At 39.9% G+C, this 19976-nt stretch overlaps 1 protein-coding gene across 1 annotated transcript in view; it reads right to left on the bottom strand.

The window, feature by feature from the left end:
* LOC135260429 (uncharacterized) overlaps positions 1–19976 on the bottom strand; it is a 38281-nt gene that overhangs the window by 3649 nt on the left and 14656 nt on the right. The window contains exons 6-8 of the mRNA XM_064345643.1: positions 12759–12818; positions 1536–2204; positions 351–1052 (exon numbers count right to left, since the gene is read on the bottom strand). Coding sequence (XP_064201713.1) covers positions 351–1052; positions 1536–2204; positions 12759–12818 — 1431 coding nt within the window. The remainder of the gene's footprint in view (positions 1–350; positions 1053–1535; positions 2205–12758; positions 12819–19976) is intronic.

The raw sequence follows: 19976 nt of genomic DNA, 5'->3' as shown, positions 1-19976 counted from the left end.
AATTGCTTTGTTGGACAGAATTCACCGGCATGCTTAGAATTCTCTGGCATGGTTCGAATATGTAGATAGAATTCTGTAGATTAATGGAACGTCTGAAGGATTAAGTGGACTGAATGGCTTGTTCTCATCATTATGCATTCCTTCATTTGACGCCAGAACACAGGACTTGTTGACACACAACAAACCACTGGATTATAATGCTTTTTGAAGTGAAGCATTTCTCAAGAATAAACAAATGATGAACCTCTCGACACTCGTCCACTGATATACCCTTATAAATAAATTATGAACCTCTCCACACTTGTCCACCAATATACCCTTATGAAGAACTGATGAACCTCTCCACTTACCCTGTGATGTGCCCTTAATATGTTCTTCTAATTCTCTGATCTTCCTGTCCTTCTCCTCCAGCTCCATCTTGTACCTGGCCTCCAGCTCTTGACCCTTCCTCTCGAGCTGTGCCTCCCAGTACATATCCAGGGAAAAGCAACTTCCTGTTTTTCTATTCATCTTCTCTATGACCTCCAGAAGCATTGGAACTGTTGTTGTTGGAAATGGGTTGTTGAGAATGTGCTGGTTGTAGAAAACAAAGTGCCTGTTTCCACAGATCTTCAGAAGCTCCTGAATGTCCTTACTTTGCTGCAGAAAGTCATGAACAGGTGGAGCAGCTGGATTCTCGTGGGTAAAAATGACCATCATGTAATCAGTGACTCTTGAGCCAAATGTCTCCTGAATCCTGGTTATTTCTGCCTTGTCTACATCAGTGAGGAGAGCAGCTGGAGTGACCAGGAGGAAGGCATGGACTCCATGGTCACAGAGAGAGGTAAAGAGGTGAGACACAGCGGATGCAGTGAGCTGTGCATCACACAGAGCTGGCATTTCCACCACGGTAACCGGGCGACCGTCCACTTCTCCATCTCTCCTCTCACACACTGAAGAGGAGCTGGGACCCACACTGGACTCCCTCCGTCCCAGGATGGTGTTTCCTGCGAACGTCTTCCCAGCTTCTCTCCTCCCAAACAACACCAGGTTCAGTCTGTCTCCCCCAGCCACTGGAAATAAAGAAGAAGAGTTCGTTATCTTGTGACTTATCTCACTGCATTATTGTCATTTTCGCCCTGTTGAGAGTCATTACCCAGCATACATTGCAGCACACCCTCAGCTTTCATTCATCAGTACTCAGGTGTAATTCCACAGCCAAGTTTCCATCCATTTGTTTGCTTGTCTTAATGCTACATGCCAAAAGTTAACATCTGAAATATGAAATGAACTTTGCATATTGTCAGTTTGTGAATAATAGGTGATACGTTTTCAATGTTTTATGCATCGGTTCAGAGTGCTATAACTGTATATTCTGTAGCAAAACAAAAGCCTGATTTCTCTCAGGTTTCTACATTTGTATTTATCCAGTGTTTATCTTTATTTATTCAATGTTTGGAAGCATTAAGGGGTAATTTAGCTATCAAATCAGTTCTCACCATTAGTAACACAAACTCATTTCAGCATATCTTTTCTTTGACTGATTCTTGTCTTACCTTTTTTTCCTTTAATTTCCTGCAGTTCTTCAGACAGAGCCCTTGGTTTCTCCTTCCTCTCCACCTTCTGTTCAGCCTTCCTCAGAGGTACCTGACTCGCTCCAAGCCTGGCTGACTCTGGCTCCTTGAACATCTCACAGCTGAGGAAACCTCCTCCATTCTCCCCCACCATCTGCTCTATTTTCTCCATTAGTTCAGTAACCTGGGTGTAATTAGTCTCATCTGTGTTGTGAAACGTGTAACACCTTCCACTACACATTTGCAGAACTTGGGTATAAGACTGGTCAAAGAGAGTACTTTCACTCTCCTGTGTGGTCAGTACCATCGAGTACTTGAAGGCCTCAGGACTGAAAGAGCGCAGGATTCTCTCAAATCTTTTTTTCCCCTCAGATGTAATGTTGCCGTTCTCCAGCACCAGCAGGAATGCATGAGGACCTGGGGCAGACAGGGTCACACACCTCTCTATCTGATTGAGTAATTTCCCTTCAGGGAGCTCGGGGTCCAGTAAGTCTGGAGTGTTGATCAGAGCCACACGCTTCCCATTCACCAGACCTCGTGCTCTCTCACACTCATCTTTCACTGAAAGGACCTCTGCCCCCAGGATGATGTTCCCCACTTTACTCCTCAGTTCTCCAGACTTCCCCAGCAGCACAACCCTCAGCTCAGACACTACAAAGTGGGACAAAATGTTTACTATAAGATAAGGTCAAGGAAAAGCACTTTAAAATAAAAAAGTTAACTTTTTAGACCTTTGTATATGTTTCGCCAGTTCATAGAAATAAATAGTTTGTTATTTTGTTTCTTCAGGGGTATTGACGTACTGTTGGGATGTTCAGGACTCCTTCTTCCCTGCAGGAACTCTTTGTTCACATCTCCTGGAAATAGCACAGTGAGTCATTACTTAATGCACAATGAGGCACAATAGAAAATGTGGAACCCACATACGGTATTGTGTACAACTCCAAATATAAAATAATCTCTTCATTAAAACAAACAGCATCAGGATGCTATCATTTGCTTATCAGAATAATATTGTGTTTAAACTTCTCTAATATATACTGTATGCTACACTGGTCTTTGGTCACATAATAAAAACAAGTATTATTATTAGTATTAGTATTAATATTTTTCTTCTTATTATTATTTTCTCCATTTAATTTAACTCAATTTGAATTCATAACATAACATAATGTCAAGAACAGGCCTAAGCTTGAAGAGAATAAGCATCTTTAGTCTTCCCTCATAGCTTTTATCTTTCATCCCAGGAATCAATTTGGTTGCTCTTCTTTGAACATTTTCCAGATTAGATCCTCCATATATTTCTGGTAGTATGGTCCCCAGAACTGCACACAATACTCCAAGTGTGGTCTAAGAAATGTATTGTATAAGATAATTATAACTACCTTGGTTTTATACGCAGTACCTTTGGCTATATATCCCAGCATCCTGTTTTTTGTTTTTTTTTTACTGCAAAGGCACAGTGCCTAGAACCTGAAAGGCTTTGATCAACCATTACTCCCAAGTCTTTTTCAAATTGAGCACATTCATATTTTGTTCCTCCAAAAAAGTAATCTTGCCCAATGTTTTATTTCCCATATGCAGAACTTTACAATTGGCTATATTGAATTTCATTATGTTGAATTTCATCAACCTCAAGTTCCAATAATGGATTAATGGATAGCATTTAAACAAAGTCATTTCAAATTTTGACTTCTACACCTCCTCCCCTATTCCCTCACCCCTGGGCATCTCACGCCACCCTCACTAAAATTTAGCTTTAAAAAGATTTAATTGGTGTTCACACGGTTATAGGTAGCCATCAGCATTTAGCCTCAACTGTCTCCTCACTCAAGAGAACTAATAAATAAATATAAAATGTCCTCCTTTCCTTCCTTCCTTTCCATAATCTACCATATCATCACATAATCAATGAACTACTAAGAAGCAAATAAGATAATACTAATACTAAGAAAAAAAACCTGTAATATAATAAAGTTCAGACTAAATTTAAAATAAAGTCCCCTTTTGCACTTGCTAAAGCAGTAGTCTATACAAAGTATTTGGAAAGGAAATAATCCCTTGATTTTGTATCATTTTCTTTGATTGTGAATATACACTAATGTTCAATGTTTGCATTAAACCCACAGGAGAGAGATAACTTAGACACAGTTGTGTCACTACTCACGGGAACCAGTCCGCCCTGCCATGGCCGTCACAGAAAACATGTTCTCAAAACATAAAATTCAAAATGGTCCTGTGGGAATGAAAAGAGAATGATGCATTTTTCAAAAACAAGCCTCCAGCTTCAAATCTTACCGTAGGTAATAATTACGTATGTACAAATATACCACTGATATACATTTTTGACTGTTGCACTTGGCTCACATTTGCTTAATCTACCTGTTACGACGACTTTAATTATTGTTCACGATCAGAAAGTATATATATATACAGAAAAACAAACAGTAGATAGTAAATGCTGTGGTTATACTTCATAGAATTCTATGATTACACTCACGTAGGTAGTATAAAAGAGAATGTACTTACAAATCATTGTATTGATTTCACTTTGATTGTTTATAATATCTACTTATATAGAGAACGTCTAAAAAAGGCAAAAATAAATTACTACTAAACTGAGTATTAAAAAACATATAGAGTGAATAAATTTTGCGTGAATTTTTTTTTTGGTAATTAAACTAGCCTACTGAAAAAGGCAAAATAAAAGAGTAGATTTTAAAAAATCTCTCTCGAAAAAGGTTTTCTGCTTCTCCCCCTTCCTCTCTTCTACTTTTTCCTTTCACTTTCAATGACCCACCTCTTTCCATCAGATAAGAACATGACTTACCTGAACATGCCAAGAAAAGGGGGGGAGGGGTGGGGGGCACCAGTTACACACACGAACTTTGAGCCACTGCGCTGCAAAACGTTTAACAAATAAGTTCTGTGCGTCAGCCATTATGTTTCTTCAAATCGATTCATATCATTGTGGATGGCCTAGATAAAAATGCCCATTCTGTTTGCAGCATAGAACTTTGATTTCACTAACTAGTCGTTTCCTTTACTACACATTATTGAAAAGTGATCGCTATATTCTGTAGTCGCCCCCACCGAGTCAGCGCACAGCAGGCAGCGGGCTGAAGAGCTGACCATTCCCGGCTATCACTCAGGGAAACTCTTGCATTGAGGAGGAGGTGCGGGAGCTAGCGAGACACAAGTCTGGTGTGGCAGCTGGATTTCTTTCAACCCCCCGCAACCTATACATCAAAATGAAGCTTAGAACCTGTAGTGTTTAGCTGTATGTGTTAATTTCCTCCATAAAAAAACGCAGTCGAAATATTTAAAAACCGACGTTTTACCGTGTATTTCAGTCAATATTTATAGGTCTGGCTATAATGAACACGAAATTCATTCATGGTAACAGTTGCCACCATTGGAAAATATGAGAACATCAGATGGTTTGCAGTCTATCCAAACTTAGTTCAGTAGGAGAAAAAATAAATAAATAAAACAGGCAAGATAGTTCATGTAGGCTATTACTGTTATGCAGGGTACGCGGTAGGCAATTTCATTAACATGTAATTTCATCTATGCAACATTTTAAAGAGAGATGAATAAACAGCCCCCACGAACGCCGGCTATTATGAACGGCAACTTAGACTGCTTGAGCAAAATCAGCAGGTTGCTGGTCAGCAGCTAAGCTGGATTGAATATTTCCCTCATACCTACATAACGTTCACAGCGGCGACAGGTGAGCTGAAAATTGGTGGGGCCCAAAACTTTCCTTTAAACTAATCATTAGTAATTTTCTTTTATTATCAAGCGTGCCAACGATCTGACTAATCAAATGGCAAGTAGCCTAACACACAGCGTCTGCATACTGTGTTAGGGAGATTAAATCATAAATTAAATTTATCCGTCTAAAATCCGTTTTAATCACCAAGTAATAAACAAGATACACCAGTCTACACCAGTATCTACCGTGTTAGCTTTCAGAATAACAAGCAAAAACAAAACCTACACTTCAATTTTGTTCAGATATTTGCCATGAATTCGAGTGCGGAGAAAGAAGTGCATGTATCCACAAATAATGTTGATTAACAATGTGCACAATTTCGTACTGCAAATGAAAATAAATGTTGGCTATAAGGCCTAAGCCTATTTTGTGCATTAATTGCATTGATACTCAAGGAAAATCAGGGGAAGATTCCGCCACTGCTTAGTGATTAAAACGGATTTTTCTAAATCGCATTTATCATTTAAACTCCCTAACACAATGCGAAGAAGCTGTGTCCCTTTCCAATTGCTTCAGATCGTTTGCATTGTTAATCACTGAAAATTAATTAAAACAGTTCGAGATCAATGATTAGTTTAAAGGAAAGTTTTGCGCCCCACCAATTTTCAGCTCACCAGTCGCCGCTGGTTTTATTTTGTTTCAATTCGACAGTTTAAGAAAGATGGATAAAGGAGGAAGAAAGGGAGGACAAAAGAGGAGGATGACCGATTATTTTCGTGGGTAAAAAAATTCTCAGCATTAATTACACTCAGTAAACTTGAAATATTTTATGTAAAAGCTAGTACCAATAGTATACATTCTTTTTAAAACATTGTTTTCCTTAATTACAATTATGTGCACAATACATTAAAGATACAACTATTTTGAGCTGAGATATTCATTGGTTTGTACCTTTTTTCACCCACCTCCCAGCGGATCTCAGGGTCCAGACAGTTCATAAAACTTAGTTTAGTTAAAAATAAAAAAAAGAGAGAGATGAAAAGTACAGTATGAGGATGTGGAAATATATTTCATAATTAATTATATGACAATATTAAATCAATGTGATGCTTTGAAGGTACAACAATTGCACTGTCAATTAATATTAGGTTAGAAAATACAGCATTTGCCTGATTTAACGTGACTTCTGGTATAAACCACGCCCATTTCCTGTCTTCTATCCGAATACAGATACAGATAAAGATAATTTTGTTGGTTGAACAGATACAGATACAGATAATGAGGTCTCTGCATGCCCCTAATATATATATGTGTGTGTGTGTATTTATGTATGTATATATAACCACAGGAAAGGCCCCCCTGTTGTTAAATGAGATATTGCTGCTGGGGGCTTTGCATACTGGAGCTAATAATCACATAGTGGAGCAATTGATCATGGTATTAAAAATTATGCACTAGTGATCAGATATGGCAGTATTGACAATATGATATTACAGATTACATTAGCCATAGAATTCAGTAGGTCCTATAATTAATAGTAAACAATAGAATAGCCTTGGAGTCAGTGTCTGTATCTGTGTGCAAATAAGAACCTCCACTGATGATAATTCTAACAAGTTTTGTGTGGATTATGGATAAGAGCTCTCAGAAATCATTGTAGAAGCTTGTTTGGATGGCCTGCGCACTGGCAGCCAGCACTGAGGGCTGGCATTTACGCAGCACAGCATGGTACTCAAAGGTACTAAATTAAACCTTACATTTTACGGAATTTTAAAAGATGGCAGCCAGTCCACCCCCATTTCTTCTACTGTGCTGTACAAAAAAAAAACTCTAATTATGGGGAGATGCTTCAATAAGAGTCGCTGACCCATCTTCACTAAGCCAGGTTTCAATATAGTTTACAGTTTATTGTTCTGTGTGTTCAGTAATAATGACAATATACAATTGTGCAAAATGTGAGTGGTGAAATGGCCATATACACAGGCATATGCACAGGAGACAGTGTTGACAAGTGTCCCAAACCATTGCAGCTTTCCCCTTATATATTCCAAGATCAAACTAAAACACCAAGACATCAAATGAAGACACAGAGATAACAAAACACAACATTAATGATCCAGCTTGCACCATCTCTTTACGCATATCACTCTGGGTTAACCTTTATAGCTGAGACACCAACTCCTTCCCCATGACATCGGTCTTCCAACAATACAAAACACTGTATTATGGAGAACCTAGGTTTTACATAATGCTGATCCAACTGGATGTGTTGTACCTGAGCACTGTCTCTTTATCATACCCTGCTGACCCCCTGTCAGCAAGGTAAACAGTCTGTTTTCTGTTTTGGTCTGATAGAAGGCAGACTTCTGCAGACTGCCTTGCATTGGGGTGGAGTGGAGCTAGCCGGCCAGTTGGGTCTGGCGCTCAGCTGGATCCAAGATCTTCAGCCTGCTCTGCAGCAACTCCAGGACATGGGACGGCTGAGTCCAGCTCTTCTCCAGCCATGGTCCCATGGTCTCCAGAGGAGTCCAGGAGCTCCTCATCCTCTTTGACCTGGTGGAGGACAGATGTTCTCCTCTCCAGCTCCGTGAATCTCCACTCCAGGCAGAGGCAGCCCTCTCAGCCGGACGAGGAGGCACGCGCTGGCATGGTAGGGCGATCGCAAGATGGCCATACGTGTCTGGAACTGCGTCTCCGTTAGCAAGCCGAAAAAGCAGATAGCGACACAAAACGGTGATCCGTAACACAGTCTTATTTTGATCTTGTCGATTTAGTAAAAAGCGGATCAAAAATATTATAAAATCAGGATGATCGATCTAAAAAAATAATAAAAAATAAATTAAAATCGTGCAAATCATTCATTCATTCATTCATTCATTCATTAATTCATTCATTATCAACGAACCAAGCAATATAAGTGTTCTGTTTGTTTTGTGCATATATTTAGAATTTACACAAGAAGAAACGAGGCAAACAGGAAGCTACACTGTAGAAGCAGGGCCTTGGGGTTTATATCTGTGGGGCACCTCCTCACACTGGACATTTCTGGAACTGACACCGATCTCACACAATCTGACTCTGAGCCCACTGTTGTAGTAAATGTAATAATGTCAGTCTGCTTGTATAGTGCCTGAAAACTACTCAGTGTAAGCCCAGCTACATCCAGTGTCCTGGGACTGTTCAGAAGAAGCATTACAGGTAATGGAGTGACTGCTGGTAATGATGTAACTGGCAGTAATGCGGGGTTGCTCTAAATGAATAAATATCTTTGAGAACATCTGATGTGTTCCTGATCCACGTTTTTTTTTTTTTTTTTTTGAAAGAGCTTTTATGCGGTTCCTGAACATAGAGGCCCCTGGGGCTGCTGGGTGGCTCATCCTGTTAAGGAACTGTTCTGGAATGTTCTGGAACATGGACAGGGCCCCAAGGTCTGGCGTCCACCATTTCATCTGCAGAGCCATACATACAGCCCACCTTGCTAACTGCGGTATACAGAGTATACAGCTGACACCGCCTGCTTTCGAGGAGAGCCTCTAATTATATCTGAGCTTCTGATGAGGACCCTTGCAGGGTGAGCATGCATGATTGACCATTAAAAATTCAAACAAAAATGTGGGGAAAGCATCTTCTAATAAAGGGCCCAATATTGATGTTTTCACAAGGCAGTCTTCTGTCCATTGGTGCATTCCACATGGAGAACTTGATCAACACAGAAGTAATTGTACATTCCATGGCCTAGCACAGTGTTTCTCAACCCTGGCCTGGGAGCACCGATAACTGACCTTCTGATGAGACTTGCAGATGAGTCACACTGCTGCCATTACACACCTATTCAAATGAAATGTGGGTTATCAGCTCTGCTTAAGGGCCAAAATCATGTTCAGGTTTTGGCCATGGAACATCCCTAAAACATCGCAGCAGTGTAATGACCCTTACCATGGCCTAGCACATGAACACATGCCTTTTTCAGCGCTACATTATTAAACATTTTTTGCCTTTCTTTTTCCCATGACCATGTGCAGTTTGGCGCTGAAGCTCTTCTTGTAATTGAGTTAGCTTTCTTCCCTGTTCCTCCTTAAAGTTATTAAATTCCTCTGCTTTTTTTCTAGCAGCTTCTTCATGTTTCCGATAATTTTCAAGAATGATTCTAAGACAGACTATCTCCATGGCTTCAAATGTTTTCTCTTCTTTTGTTTTCCTAGCCTCTTCATCAATCTTCCTCTTCTGAAGTTCTTCACGTTCCTTCTCAAGTTCCTTCTGCAACAATTCCTGCCTTTTCCTCTCCTCCTCCTTTTTCTGTGCGTCCTCCTTAGATCTTCTGTCTGCCTCCTCTTTTATTTCCTTGTCCAACTGCTCTTGTTGTTTTTTCAGCTGCCTTTGCTTTTCTTCAAGCTCCCTTTCTAGTTGCTCTTTAGATGTCCTTTCATTCTCTCCCTTTTGTCTTTCTTGTTCCATTGCTTTTTCAAACTCTTCCCGCATTTTGCTTTCTTTCAATGCATACTCTGTTCTCTCTTGCTCTTCTTTCTGTCTTCTGTCCTGCTCATCCTTCTCTTTCCTTTTCTGTTCCTTTTCCCTTTCCTGCTCCCATTCCTTAGCTCTTTTCTTCATGTATTCCTGTATCTCTTTTTTCTCATTTTCTGTCTCTTTAATTCTCTGTTCCCACTCAAGTCTTTGTCTCGCCTCATTGTTTTTCCTCTCCTGCTCCTCTCGATTCCTCTTTTTCTTTTCTTCTGCTTGCCTTGCCTCGAATTCTCTCTTTTCTCTTTTTTGTTTTTCCATCAGCTCTTCCCTCTGTTTCCTCTCTCTTTCCGCCCTCTGCTTCTCTTCCTCTTCCCTACGTTTCAACTCCTCTTCCAGCGTCCTTTTCGTTTCCTCAATCTCATCTATTTTGCTCTTCCACTCTGATTCTTGTCCTGCCTTCCTCTTTATGTCTTCCCTGTCTCTCCTCTGTTTTATTTCCTTATCTTTTTTCTTCCACTTTTCTACTTCCATCCTTAAATGTTCTTCTTTGTCTTTCAGCTTTTGTTCCTGAAGCATTATTTCTTCTTCTGCTTTGTGTCTCTGCTCTTCCATCGTCCTCCTCATCTCTTTCATCTCCGCTTCATATTTTGCCTCCACGCTCTCCTTCTCTCTCTGCATCTCTTCCGAATTCTCTCTCAGTATTCTTTCGTACTCTTTCCTTATGGTAAATTCTGCCTCCTGGAACATCTCATTGGTGTAACAGCCTCCTCCATTCCTCTGAACCATCACATCTATCTTATCCAGCAGCTCAGACACTTGGGTGCGATTGCTCATGTCATTATTATTGAAGACATGAAACCTGTTTCCACAGTCTTGAATCAGATTTTTGATTACAGGGTCACCTTGTTGAATGAAGCTTTCAATGGATTCATTTCTAAGATCATCCCCTCTTGTGAATATGACTATGGTGAACATTTCAGCCGTTTTACCAAAGGTGCTCTTAATGAGCTGCAATGTGTCCTTCTCCTCCTCTGTGATTCTTCCAATCTGTAGCACTAGGAGAAACACATGAGGTCCTGGGGCCAAAAAGGAGATGCATTTGGCTATTTCCTCCTTGACCTTCTCTTTTGAAAATGATGCGTCAAAGAGACCCGGCGTGTCAACTACAGCAACGCGCCTGCCAGCTACTTCCCCTACTCCTTTCTTACAGCAGGTCGTCACTGATTTCATACTGCCCTCCGACAGGAACTCCTCCCTCTGCAGTATGGTGTTTCCTGTGGCACTTTTCCCATTTCCTGTCTTCCCCACGAGCACTATCCTCACACAGTCAGAGCTCTGATCTTTACCCCCAGCGCCTGCCAAATAAAGACACACAGTACAACTCAGAGAGAAAATCCAGAGAATCAAGGCCATCATAAAAAGCCTTCTCAGGGGTGTCAAAGTCCTAAAGCACAGCAGTGTCAGCAGGTATTGTTTCCTTTAAATGAGCTGCCAGTGAAGACCTTGATAACAAGGTGTGTGGACTCACCAGCTAGTCAGTGATTAAATAAATCTCTGGTGCTGAAACACATTGAATACCAGCAATCAACCGATTCCACCATCAACCAAACAGGAGTGCCTTTAGCTGTCGAAAACTGAATTCTGACACCTGTGGTATTTATTCCATTTGTTATTTAAAAAAAACAGATTCAATTAACATTGATCTTTTGGCACAATCCTGTGGGGGTTATGTAGAGAGTGTCACAATATATAGGTGCTGGGAAAGAATTGCTAAAAGAAGGGCGCATATAAATAAATGCCATCCATCAGTCCATCATGACTGTTCATCATGTTTTCACAAACATGGAACATGCGAGGTGGAAACCACTGACTAAGACAGGTGAATCTAAATTGCTTTGTTGGATAGAATTCACCGGCATGCTTAGAATTCTCTGGCATTAGAATTCTGTAGATTAATGGAACATCTGAAGGATTAAGTGGACTAAATGGCTTGTTCTCATCATTATGTGTTCCTTCATTTGATGCCAGAACACAGGACTTGTGTGACACATTAACAGATCAACCGATTATACACTTTTAGGAGTGGCTTATCTGATAAACAAACGATGAACCTCTCCACACTCGTCCCCTGACATACCCTTATAAAGAAATGATGAACCTCTCCACACTTGTCCACTGATATACCCTTATGAAGAAATGATGAACCTCTCCACTTACCCTGTGATGTGCCCTTAATACGTTCTTCTAATTCTCTGATCTTCCTGTCCTTCTCCTCCAGCTCAGTCTTGTGCCTGGCCTCCAGCTCTCGAACCGTGACTGATTCTGGCTCCTTGAAGATCTCACAGCTGAGGAAACCTCCTCCATTCTGCCTCACCATCTGCTCTATTTTCTCCATTAGTTCAGTAACCTGGGTGTAATTAATCTCATCCGTGTTGTGAAACGTGTAACACCTTCCACTACACATTTTCAGAACTTGGGTATAAGGCAGGTCAAAGAGAGTTCTTTTACTCCCCTGTGTGGCCAGTACCATCGAGTACATGAAGGCCTCAGGACTGAAATAGCGCAGGATTTTCTCAAATCTTTTTTTCCCCTCAGATGTAATGTTGTCCTTCTCCAGCACCAGCAGGAATGCATGGGGACCTGGGGCAGACAGGGTAACACATCTCTCTATCTGATGGAATAATTTCCTGTCAGGGAGCTTGGGGTCCAGTAAGTCTGGAGTGTTGATCAGAGCCACAGGCCTACTATTCACCAGACCTTTAACTCTCTCACACTGATCTTTCACTGAAAGCACCTCTGCCCCCAGGATGATGTTCCCCACTTTACTCTTCAGTTCTCCAGACTTCCCCAGCAGCACAACCCTCAGCTCAGACACTGCAAAGTGGGACAAAATGTTTACTATAATACAAGGTCAAGGAAAAGCACTTTAAAATAAAAAAGTTAACTTTTTAGACCTTTGTATATGTTTCGCCAGTTCATAGAAATAAATAGTTTGTTATTTTTTTTCTTCAGGGGTATTGACGTACTGTTGGGACGATCAAAGTCAGGACTGGTTCTTCCCCGCGAAGCCTCTGTTTTCACATCTCCTGGAAATAGCACAGTGAGTCATTACTTAATGCCCAATGAGGCACAATATAAAATGTGGAACCCACATACGGTATTGTGTACAACGCCAAATATAAAATAATCTCTTCATTAAAACAAACAGCATCAGGATGCTATCATTTGCTTATCAGAATAATATTGTGTTTACACTTCTCTAATATATACTGTATGCTACACTGGTCTTTGGTCACATAATAAAAACAAGTATTATTATTAGTATTAGTATTTTTCTTATTATTATTATTTTCTCAATTTAATTTAACTCAATTTGAATTCATAACACAACATAATGTCAAGAACAGGCCTAAGCTTGAAGAGATTAAGCATCTTAAGTCTTTCCTCATAGCTTTTATCTTTCATACCAGGAATCAATTTGGTTGCTCTTCTTTGAACATTTTCCCGATCAGATCCTCTATATATTTCTGGTAGTCTGGTCCCCAGAACTGCACACAATATTCCAAGTGTGGTCTAACAAATGTATTGTATAAGATAAGTATAACTACCTTGGTTTTATACTCAGTACTTTTGGCTATATATCCCAGCATCCCGTTGGCCTTTTTTTGTTGTACTGCAACAGCACAGTGCCTAGAACCTGAAAGGCTTTGATCAACCATTACTCCCAAGTCTTTTTCAAATTGAGCACATTCATATTTTGTTCCTCCCAGAAAGTAATCTTGCCCAATGTTTTTATTTCCCACATGCAGAACTTTACAATTGGCTATATTGAATTTCATTTGCCAGGTTTCTGCCCACTTCTTGGATTACTTTAGTAGATTCCAAACTATTAGCTAGGTCTCCCAGTTTTATACCATCTTAAAATTTTACTAATGTACTTTATATGTCCCTGTCGAGGTCATTGATATAAATGAGGAAGAGTAGTGGTCCCAGCACTTTTCATTCACAGTCTTGCAATCAAGAAGTTGCACCCAGTCAATATTACTTAAATTTGCTCACATCATGTTAAAATTGGCATGTCTAAAATGTTAGATTCTGGCCATAGATGAGGCCTTGTTAATTTGCCAAAATATATCAAAACTAACTCTAGAATGATCACTAGTCCAAAGTGGCTCAATTACCTCTATGCTACAAATTATGTCTGGAGCACCACATAGCACCAGATCCAGAATTTATTTCCCTGTTGTGGGCTGATTGACATACTGTTCCAAAAAGGTCATTTATAACCTCATTTATAATCTAAAAATTCTGCCACACTTGTCCACACTTTTTGCCCTTTCGTCAATTCCCAATTAATAGCAGGGTAATTGAAGTCACCCATAATAATAGTCTCACTCCCTGATAAGCTTGTTTTATGGTTCCAAAGAGCACTGAATTCACACTGCTGTCTGAAGCTTGTGGCCAGTAATACACGCCTAGTGTAAGGTCCTTTTCATGGTCCTTATTGTACCTTATCAAACCTTGTTTTATAGTTGTTTGAATGACCATGATATGCACTTTCGTATGTCACTTTGAATAAAAGCGTCTGCTAAATAAATGTAATGTAATGTAATGTTCCCCTATGAGCTTAAATCAAATATCCTCACTAGACTTGAACTGGTAAATTTACAGAATTTCCTGCACATTACATCAATAAAAATGTTTTTATATATAGAGAGCCATACCCCCACCTGTCTTACTGGATCTATCCTTCCTAATGAGTTTGTACCCCTCTATATTATATTCATCCCCATCCTCCTCCCCAAGACATGTCTCTGTAATCCCAGCTATATGGCATGGCTCCCACAGTTCATAGCAACCTCAAGTTCCAATCATGGATTTTTTTATACTTCTAGCATTTAAACAAAGTCATTTCAAATTAGGACTTCTACACCTTTTCCCTCACCCCTGGGCATCCCACGCCACCCTTACTAAAATTTAGCTTTAAAAAGATTTCATTGATGTTCACACGGTTATAGGTAGCCGTCAGCATTTAGCCTCAACTGTCTCCTCACTCAAGAGAACTAATAAACAAATATAAAATGTCCTCCTTTCCTTCCTTCCTTTCCATAATCTACCATATCATCACATAATCAATGAACTACTAAGAAGCAAATAAGATAATACTAATACTAAGGAAAAAAAACTGTAATATAATAAAGTTCAGACTAAATTTAAAATAAAGTCCCTTTATGCACTTGCTAAAGCAGTAGAAAGGAAATAATCCCTTGATTTTGTATCATTTTCTTTGATTGTGAATATATACTAATGTTCAATGTTTGCATTAAACCCACAGGAGAGAGATAACTTAGACACAGTTGTGTCACTACTCACGGGAATCAATCCACCCTGCCATGGCTGGTACAGAAAAATATGTTCTCAAAACATAAAATTCAAAATGGTCCTGTGGGAATGAAAAGAGAATGATGCATTTTTCAAAAACAAGCCTCCAGCTTCAAATCTTACCGCAGGTAATAATTACGTATTTACAAATATACTACTAATATACATTTTTGACTGTTGCACTTGGCTCACATTTGCTTAATCTACCTGTTACGATGACTTTAATTATTGTTCACGATCAGAAAGTATATATATATACTTATATATATGTACAGAAAAACAAACAGTAGATAGTAAATGCTGTGGTTATACTTCATAGAATTACATGATTACACTCACGTAGGTAGTATAAAAGAGAATGTACTTACAGATCATTGTATTGATTACACTTTGATTGTTTATATCTACTTATATATAGAACGTCTAAAAAATGCAAAAATAAAATACTACTAAACTGATTAATGGTAATTAAACTAGCCTACTGAAAAAGGCAAAATAAAAGAGTAGATTTTTAAAAATCTCTCTTGAAAAAAGTTTTCTGCTTCTCCCCCTTCTCTTCTACTTCTTCTTTGTTCCGTTCAAAGTTCACCTTCAATGACCCACCTCTTTCCCTCTTTCCATCAGATAAGAACATGACTTATCTGAACATGCCAAGAAAGGGGGGGAGGGGTGGGGTGGACCAGTTACACACACGAATTTTGAGCCACTGCGCGGCAAAACGTTTAATAAGTTCTGTGCGTCAGCCATGATGTTTCTTCAAATCGATTCATATCATTGTGGATGGCCACTAGCCTAGCTAAAAATGCCCATTCTGTTTGCGACATAGGACTTTGATTTCACTAACTAGTCGTTTCCTTTACTACACATTATTGAAAAGTGATCGCTATATTCTGTAGTCGCCCCCACCGAGTCAGCGCGCAGCAGGCAGCGGGATAGCAGGTTCCGGGTTATCACTTGGGGAAACTCTCGCATCGAGGAGGAGGTGCAGGAGCTAGCGAGACACAAGCCTGGTGTGGCAGCTGGATTTCTTTCAAACCCCCGCAAACTATACATCAAAATGAAGCTTAGAACCTGTAGTGTTTAGCTATATGTGTTAATTTCCTCCATAACAAAACACAGTCAAAATATTTAAAAACCGACGTTTTACCGTGTATGTCAGTCAATATTTATCCGTTTAAGATGTAGCATGCTGTATGTATCAGTCATAGGCTATAATGAACACGAAATTATTCATGGTAACAGTTGCCACCATTGGAAAATATGAGAACATCAGATGGTTTGCAGTCTATCCAAACTTAGTTCAGTAGGAGAAAAAATAAATAAATAAAACAGGCAAGATAGTTCATGTAGGCTATTACTGTTATGCAGGGTACGCGGTAGGCAATTTCATTAACATGTAATTTCATCTATGCAACATTTTAAAGAGAGAAGAATAAACAGCCCCCACGAACGCCAGCTATTATTAATGGCAGCTTTGATTGCTTGAGCAAAAAATCAGCAGGTTGCTGGTCAGCAGCTAAGATAGGAATGAATATTTCCCTCATACATAACGTTTTATTCAGCGGCGACTGGTTAGCTGAAAATCGGTGGTGCGCAAAACTTTCCTTTAAACTAATCATTAGTAATTTTACTTTATTATCAAGTGTGCCAACGATTGGACTAATCAAATGGCAAGTAGCCTAACACACAGCATCTTCATACCGTGTTAGGGGGATTAAATCATAAATTCAATTTATCCGTTTAAAATCCGTTTTAATCACCAAGTAGCTAGTCTACACTTAATAAACAAGATACACCAGTCTGTTATCTACCGTGTTAGCTTTCAGAATAACAAGCAAAAACAAAACCTACACTTCAATTTTGTTTACAATCTACGCATTGCAGATATTTGCCATGAATTCGAGTGCGGAGAAAGAAGTGCATGTATCCACAAATAATGTTGATTAAAAATGTGCACAATTTCGTACTGCAAATGAAAATAAATGTTGGCTATAAGGCCTAGGCTACTCGCTAAAACTGCCTATATGGGGAGAGCTGGCTATATATGATAGTATTGAGTAGCCTATTTTGAGCATTAATTGCATTGATACTCAAGGAAAATCAGGGGAAGATTCCGCCACTGCTTAGTGATTAAAACTGATTTTTCTAAATCGCATTTATCATTTAAACTCCCTCACACAATGCGAAGAAGCTGTGTCCCTTTCAATTGCTTCAGATCGTTTGCATTGTTAATCACTGAAAATTAATTAAAACAGTTAGAGATCAATGATTAGTTTAAAGGAAAGTTTTGCGCATCACCAATTTTCAGCTCACCAGTCGCCGCTGGTTTCAATTCGACAGTTTAAGAAAGATGGATAAGGGAGGACAAAAGAGGAGGATGACCGATTATTTTCGTGGGTAAAAAAATTCTCAGCATTAATTACACTCAGTAAACTTGAAATATTTTATGTAAAAGCTAGTACCAATAGTATACATTCTTTATAAAACATTGTTTTCCTTAATTACAATTATGTGCACAATACATTAAAGATACAACTATTTTGAGCTGAGATATTCATTGGTTTGTACCTTTTTTCACCCACCTCCCAGCGGATCTCAGGGTCCAGACAGTTCATAAAACTTAGTTTAGTTAAAAATAAAAAAAATAGAGAGATGAAAAGTACAATATGAGGATGTGGAAATATATTTCATAATTATGAAATATTAATCAATTGATGCTTTGAGACAACAATTGCATGTCAAATTATAGGTAAATGATTTCGATTAAAGTACTTCTGTATAAACCCCCATTCCTGCTTCTTCAATGTCGATGCTTTGGTAATTTGGTACAAACATTGCATAGCAGATTAATATTCGTTAGCAATATATACAGCATTTGCCTTGTTTTGATTTAAGTGATTCTGTATATAACCACGCCATTTCCCTGTCTTCTATCAGTAGTCGAGTTATACAGCATACATCGATGAAAATAATTTGTTGGTTGAACAGATACAGATACAGATAATGAGGTCTCTGCATGCCCTAATATATATTGTGTTGTGTTGTTGTGTAGTATTTTTGTATGTATATATTACCACAGGAAAGGCCCCCCTGTTGTTAAATGAGATATTGCTGCTGGGGGCTTTGCATACTGGAGCTAATAATCACATAGTGGAGCAATATGGGACAGCAAATTATAATTTTGAGTTTGTATGGTACCGTAAATTAGGTGTGCTGTCAAAATAATAGCCTTAAAATCTCATCTGCGCAGAATTTCTACACTTACAGAAGGTTATTGTGCTGTGCTGTAGTGTGACGTACTGTGCATATCGTGTGTATTTGTGTACACAGGTTACAATATTTATAGCTCTGTAGTTCTCTATTTAAAAACCATTACCGGTTAACCCTAATAGTCTCAGAACCAGTAAGTGTAAACTAAAAATTCTGACCCCTTTCTCTCTTTCTCCCCCATAGTTTCTCACTCCCTTCTTCATCTCATTCTTTTTTTTCTCTCTTGTTTACAGTTTTCTTCCTCCTCTGTCATGTTGCTCTTGCTTCTATGGTTGACTGGCCCCTCCTCTCCTTTCCTCACCTCCTTTCCTCTCCTCCCGTCCCTCACCTCCTTTCCTCACCTCCTTTCCTCTCTTCCTTCCCTCACCTCCTTTCCTCTCCTCCCTTCCTCTCCTCCTTCCCTCACCTCATTTCCTCCTCTCCTTTCCTCACCTCCTTCCCTCACCTCATTTCCTCCTCTCCCTTCCTCTCCTCCTTCCCTCACCTCATTTCCTCCTCTCCCGTCCTCACCTCCTTTCCTCTCCTCCCTTCCTCTCCTCCTTCCTCACTCATTTCCTCCTCTCCTTTCTTCACCTCCTTCCCTCACCTCATTTCCTCCTCTCCCTTCCTCTCCTCCCTTCCTCACCTCCTTTCCTCCTCTCCCTTCCTCACTTCCTTTCCTCTCCTCCTTCCCTCACCTCATTTCCTCACCTCCTTCCCTCACCTCATTTCCTCCTCTCCCTTCCTCTCCTCCCTTCCTCACCTCCTTTCCTCTCCTCCTTCCCTCACCTCATTTCCTCCTCTCCCTTCCTCTCCTCCTTTCCTCACCAGAAGTGTCAGGTGTCCCTGTAACCCCCCCTGCTCTTTATCTGGCTTATTATTTCTTCTGTGTTGTTCCTCTCTTTCAACCTCCTGTCCTGCTTTTTCCGTTGTATGAATTTGTCCTCCCCCCTCTGTAGATATTCCCCCTTGCCCCACTTTTTTGTCAAGCGTCAACTCCTGATTTACACTTGGGCTGTAACGTCTCCAGTTCTCTCTTCACTTCTTCCTCTTTTTCTTTCTCCGTCTGTATTTCTATCATTGCCACTTCTGCTTCCAGGAACATCTCACGAGTGCAGCAGCTTCCTCCATTCTCCCAGTTCATCTTCTCAGCCTTTTTTAAACAGGTCAATGGCTTGACATTTTTTGTTTATTGTTATCGCAGACAGGGTACCTGCCTCCACAGTTTTCAGTCAGGTTCTCGACCTCAGGATGAGCTTCTGCAATGTATTCTTTAATGCAGGGATCAGCAACTCACAGTCCTCGAGGGCTGAGAACTGCTGGTTGTCCACCCTCCCTTTGCCTGGGAGTCAGGTGTGAAGACATCCTGGCCAATCAGTAGCACTAATTACCCGGGAGAAAAGAAAACCAGGGCTTGCAAACAAGCGCACACTTTTCAGGCCGCGGGATCTCCACGTGCGAGTTGGTGTCAACAGTGACTCTTATGCCCTGCTACTTCTTAGTCCGGATCGTGTTTGTAGTCATAACACCTCCCAGAGGTAGCATATCAAGGTTAAAAAGGACTGGTCTGAGAATTGATCCCTGAAGGACACTGCATGACATTAGAACTCTCA

Source organism: Anguilla rostrata, chromosome 8 (assembly GCF_018555375.3).
Source record: "Anguilla rostrata isolate EN2019 chromosome 8, ASM1855537v3, whole genome shotgun sequence".
Taxonomy (NCBI): domain Eukaryota; kingdom Metazoa; phylum Chordata; class Actinopteri; order Anguilliformes; family Anguillidae; genus Anguilla; species Anguilla rostrata.
Note: the sequence above shows the minus strand (reverse complement) of the source record. Positions and strands in the feature narration are given on the sequence as shown.